Source organism: Chiloscyllium plagiosum, unplaced genomic scaffold, assembly GCF_004010195.1.
Source record: "Chiloscyllium plagiosum isolate BGI_BamShark_2017 unplaced genomic scaffold, ASM401019v2 scaf_5914, whole genome shotgun sequence".
Classification (NCBI taxonomy): Eukaryota; Metazoa; Chordata; class Chondrichthyes; order Orectolobiformes; family Hemiscylliidae; genus Chiloscyllium; species Chiloscyllium plagiosum.
In genome coordinates, this window is record NW_025214930.1 from 14,320 (window position 1) to 20,117 (window position 5,798).

The 5,798-nt window shown below is 52.3% G+C and overlaps 1 protein-coding gene across 1 annotated transcript in view; it reads right to left on the reverse strand.

Annotated features, from left to right (window-relative positions):
• The window catches only part of LOC122548084 (podocan-like protein 1), a gene marked incomplete at its 3' end in the record, with an annotated part of 14,662 nt that extends 13,220 nt beyond the window's left edge, over nt 1–1,442 (reverse strand). Inside the window, exon 1 of the mRNA XM_043686650.1 lies at nt 1,190–1,442. Within this exon, the coding sequence (XP_043542585.1) occupies nt 1,190–1,417 (228 nt within the window). The remainder of the gene's footprint in view (nt 1–1,189) is intronic.
• Nucleotides 1,443–5,798: the final 4,356 nt, after the last annotated feature.

A 5,798-nucleotide genomic window follows, 5' to 3' on the forward strand; every position in this document is an offset into this window, starting at 1 on the left:
TTATGGAGGTACAATGTGGTGCAGGGTTATGGAGGTACAGTGTGGCGCAGGGTTATGGAGGTACAGTGTGGTGTAGGGTTATGGAGGTACAGTGTGGTGTAGGGTTATGGAAGTACAGTGTGGTGTAGGGTTATGGAGGTACAGTGTGGTGTAGGGTTATGGAAGTACAGTGTGGTGCAGGGTTATGGAGGTACAGTGTCATGTAGGGTTATGGAGGTACAGTGTGGCGCAGGGTTAAGGAAGTACATTGTGTGTAGATTATGGAGGTACAGTGTGGTGTAGGGTTATGGAGGTACAGTGTGGTGCAGGGTTAGGGAGGTACATTGTGGTGCAGGGTTATGGAGGTGCATTGTGCTCTAGGGTTCTGGAGGTGCAGTGTGGTGCAGGTTTATGGAGGTGCAGTGAGGTGCATGGTTGTTGAGGTAAAGGGTGGTGCAGGGTTATGGAGGTACAGCGTGGTGTGGTGTTACGGGGCTACAGTGTGGTGTAGGGTTATGGAGGTACGTTGTGTGTAGGGTTATGGAGGTACATTGTGGTGCAGGTTTATGGAGGTACAGTGTGGTGTAGGGTTATGGAGGTACAGTGTGGTGCAGGGTTATGGAGGTACAGTGTGGTGCAGGGGTATGGAGGTACAGTGTGGCGCAGGGTTTAGGACGTACAGTGTGGTGCTGGGTTATGGAGGTACAGTGTGGCGCAGGGTTATGGAGGTACATTGTGGCGCAGGGTTATGGAGGTACAGTGTGGTGCAAGATTGTGGAGGTACAGTGTGGTGTAGGATTATAGAGGTACAGATTGTTGTAGGGTTAGGAGGGACATTGTGGTACAGGGTTTAGGACGTACAGTGTGGTGCTGGGTTATGGAGGTACAGTGTGGTGTAGGGTTATGGCGGTACATTGTGGTGCAGGGTTGTGGAGGGACATTGTGGTGTAGGGTTGTGGAGGTACAGTGTGGTGTAGGGTTATGGAGGGACATTGTGGTGTAGGGTTGTGGAGGTACAGTGTGGTGCAGGGTTGTGGAGGTATATTGTGGTGCAGGATTATTGAGGTATATTGTGGTGCAGGGTTGTGGGGGTACATTGTGGTGCAGGGTTGTGGAGGTATATTGTGGTGTAGGGTTATGGAGGTACAGTATGGTGCATGGTTCCTGCTCCAAGCGGCATCCCTGATGCCTCCCTGATGGGTTTGCCTACCTGCAGGGCCAGGTGCTGGGTATCTGCTGATAGGTTCCTCGGGAAGGTGCTGAGGTCCACCCCACTGCAGTCCACTGTTGCTTCCGAGGTGCAGACACACCTGAGCGGGCACCTGTCCCGCTGCTCTGCTGCTGATCCTGAGGTGGTGTTTTTCTTGTCTCTGCTAAAGGCAGGCAGGATGGCGAGGGCCCCGGTGAGGCAAAGGAGCAGCAGAGACTGGCCCACCATCTGCAGGGGAGCGAGGGTGGGCGGGAGCCAGCCAAGGGGAGAACAGACACATTTTGAGATTGGATTCAACTGCAAGAAGGTGATCTACGCTGCTCCCTGCTGCCTCATTCTGGACCAAGCCAACCCCAGTCCCCTCACATTTTGAATACACTGTCCTAAAAGCTCATCCGTTCCACTTTCTTACTCTCTCTGGTGGGGAACGCCTTGGCCTAGTGGTTTTACTGCTCTTAATCCTGAATGATCTGGGGACCTGGGCTCAAATCCCCCCACGGCAGATGATGGAATTTGACTTCTGTGACAAGAATCTGGAATTAAAATTCTGGTGAAACCATTGTCGGGGGCAAAAAACGCATCTGGGTCACTCATATCTTTCCAGGAGGGAACTTGCCATCGTCACCTGGTCTTGTCTATATCTGACTCCAGATTGACAGCAATATGGCTGACATTTAACAGCCCTCTGGTCAATTAAGGATGGACAATAAACAGCGGCCTAGACAGCAACGCCCTCGTGCCATGAATATTTTTAAAAACTTGTATTTTTGTCATGCCTCACAGGACCTCTTCGCAAGAAGATAAGGCCACACAGAAGCAGGAAGTTCAGAATTGTTTCCCACTCCATGTGGAAGTCAGGAGCAGGATGCAGTGTCTGTCCCAGCACCAAGCCCTACAGCTCACCCCTATCCCCAGCACTGACCGTTAATCACAACTACCTCGATTGCTCTACCCAGAAGTGAGAATGGCTGTTCCGGCAGTGTGGAGCGAAGCAGAATATTCCTGGAAATCTCCATGGGGTGAGGGGAAAGATGGGGCTAACGTTCCTTCAGTCAGAACCAAAGAGTTCGGGTGCCCCTGTTTAAGGAGAAGTTGGAGTCAAAGAGCGTGGTGCTGGAAACGCACAGCAGGTCTGGCAGCATCTGAGGAGCAGGAGAATCAACGTTTCGGGTATACGCCCTTCAGGAATGCAGGTTTTGTTCTGCAGCAAACATTTCTGTTCATGGTTCAGCAGCAAACCCCTCCCTCTCTGAATAATAAACAATCGTCACTTTACTTGGTGTGGTATGTAGCCAAGACGAAGGGGAACAGATACAGTCCACGGCTGAGAGTGTGTGTTCGTGTGTGTTTGTGTGTGTGAGAGAGGGTGTGTGTGTGTGTATGGGTGTGTGTGTGTGTATGGGGTGCATGTGTGTGTGCATATGTCTGTGTGTGTGTATGGCATGTGTCTGTGTGCATGTGTGTGTGTATGTGTGCATGGATGTGTGTGTGTGTTTTTGTGTGGGTGTGTGTGCATGCGTGTGTCTGTGTGCGTGTGTGTGTGTGTGCATGTGCAACCATCATAAGGTCAGAAGTGGCATATTTGCTGATGTTTGCAACTTCGCTCAGCTCCATTTTTGACTTCTCAGAAACTGAAGCAATCCATGTCCAAATGTGGAGCAGAAAGTGAGGGCTGCAGATGCTGCAGAACAGGGTCAAAGTGTTTGGTACTGGAAAAGCACAGCCATTCAGGCAGCATCCAACGAGCATAAGCCCTTCATCAGTAATGAGCCTTGTGGGCGGGGGTGTGGAGGGGGGCGTGCTGAGAGATGGGAGGTGTGGGTGTGAGTGGGGTGTGTGTGGGTGTGAGTGGGGTGTGTGTGGGTGTGAGTGGGGTGTGTGTGGGTGTGAGTGGGGTGTGTGTGGGTGTGAGTGGGGTGTGTGTGGGTGTGAGTGGGGTGTGTGTGGGTGTGAGTGGGGTGTGTGTGGGTGTGAGTGGGGTGTGTGTGGGTGTGAGTGGGGTGTGTGTGGGTGTGAGTGGGGTGTGTGTGGGTGTGAGTGGGGTGTGTGTGGGTGTGAGTGGGGTGTGTGTGGGTGTGAGTGGGGTGTGTGTGGGTGTGAGTGGGGTGTGTGTGGGTGTGAGTGGGGTGTGTGTGGGTGTGAGTGGGGTGTGTGTGGGTGTGAGTGGGGTGTGTGTGGGTGTGAGTGGGGTGTGTGTGGGTGTGAGTGGGGTGTGTGTGGGTGTGAGTGGGGTGTGTGTGGGTGTGAGTGGGGTGTGTGTGAGTGTGTGTGTGTGTGAGTTGTCAGACAGGTATATAGCCAGCTGACCAATCATTGGGAGGGTCAGTCAGAGAGGAAACACCCTCACGTCTCTCAGAGCACCGTGTGCTGTGATTGATGAGATTAGATGGGATTTTATAAACATACCTCAGCGAGGGAACAGGCTGCTAACACGTGACTGTAGGCGTGGCCGCCCGATCTCATTGGGACGTTGAAGATTTGACAGGGGGATGCTGTTTTCACTGGTGAGGGCTCCCAGAACGATGGTTTATTGAAAACTGAAGAGCCCGTCTGTTCAGGTGTGCACTTGTTCACCCAAAGAGCGGGGGTGATTTATGACAATGACGGCGAGGAGGCTGGAGATTCGGAATAAAAACAAGGACAGTGCTGGAGAAACTCAGCAGGTCTGGTCTGGCAGCATCTGTGGAGAGAGATCAACCCTCCCTCAAACACCGCTGCTACTCTCTGGGTGTTCGTTAGAAATTCAAAAATTTAGATCAATGGTGTTTTGTTAGATGAAGATTTTTTTTTTGAATTACCTTTTATGGTATGGGGACATCCCTGGCAAGACTGGCATTAATGACCTGTCCCGAGATGCCCTTGAACTTTAGATAGAATCCCTACAGTGTGGAAACAGACCCTTCAGCCCAACAAGCCCACACTGACCCTCCGAAGAGTAACCTACCCAGACCCATTCCCCTACCCTGTATTTACCCCTGATTAATGCACCTAACCTCGGCATCCTTGAGCATTATGGGCAATTTAGCATGGCCAATCCACCCTAACCTGCACATCCCTGAGCACTATGGGTAATTTAGCATGGCCAATCCACCCTAACCTGCACATCCCTGAGCACTATGGGCAATTTAGCATGGCTAATACACCCTAACCTACACATCCCTGAATACTATGGGCCATTTAGCATGGACAATCCACCCTAACCTGCACACCTTTGGACTGTGGGAGGAAACCAGAGCACCCGGAGGAAACCCACACAGACACGGGGAGAACGTACAAACTCCACACAGGTAGTCGCTGAGGGTGGACTCGAACCCGGGTCCCAGGCACTGTGAGGCAGCCGTACTAATCACTGAGCCATCGTGCCACCCCAGTAGCTGAGTGGCTTAATTGTCTTTCTCAGAGGAGGCAGCTCGGAGTCAAACCACATGGCTGTGGGACTGGAGTCACATGTAGGCCAGACCAGGTAAAGATGGCGGATCTCCTTCCCAAAAGGACATCAGTGACCCAGATTGTGGGGCTTGTGCATCAATCGATGACCGTTCTCTTAGACACCATCACCAACGCCCGCTTTCAGTTTGAGATTCTGTGTATTTGGTTCCGGTTCCACTTGCTGTCATGGTGGGGATTTAAACCAAGGTACTCAGAACATTTGCCTGGTCCTCTGGATTATTAGTTCAGTCCGTTGTGTTGACGTACAGAGCAGCCATGTTTGATTCAATGAGGGAGTGAGAAGATGGGCTGAATGTCCTCCTTTGGTCCCTGAGATTTCACTGTGGTATCAGAGATCAGACCCATTGACAATGCAAAGAACGAGGAGTGCTGGGACTGCCCCTTCAGTCCAGGCACCATTCCCAGTGGCCACATTTCCTGACTGTGGCGCCTGCTCTGTGTGAGCACATACCGCCAGACAGACAGACCCCCTGGGAAAGGGGCCGTGGATGGAAACAGGTACAGCATCATCCCAGACACAGCCGTCTACCATAACACCGTCTTGTTCATGCATTGGCGCAATCAGTAATGTCATTCAGAATCCCTACTGTGTAGATACAGGCCATTCGGCCCAGCAAGTTCACACTGACCCGAAGAGGAGCGTCCAGCCCTCTGCCCTATCCCTGTATCCCTACGATACCCACTGCACATGCAGAGCCCCCAGAGGAAACGCACACAGACACGAGGAGGATGAGCAAACTAAACACAGACAGTCGCTCGAGGGTGACAGCGAGGCCGGAGGTCAATCAGGGACCTGTCATGATGCAACTCTCATACATAACAGACACCAAGACAGTAATGATAGAGCAGCACTCCCTCAGTACTGACCCTCTGACAGTGCAGCACACCATCAGCACAGACCATCTGACAGTGCGGCGCTCCCTCAGCACTGACTCTCTGACAGTGCGGCACTCCCTCAGTACTGATCATCTGACAGTGCGGCACTCCCTCAGCACTGACCCTCTGACAGTGCGGCACTCCCTCAGTACTGATCATCTAACAGTGAGGCACTCCCTCAGTACTGACCCTCTGACAGTGCAGCACTCCCACAGTACTGACCCTCTGACAGTGCAGCACTCCCACAGTACTGACACTCTGACAATGCGGCACTCCCTCAGCA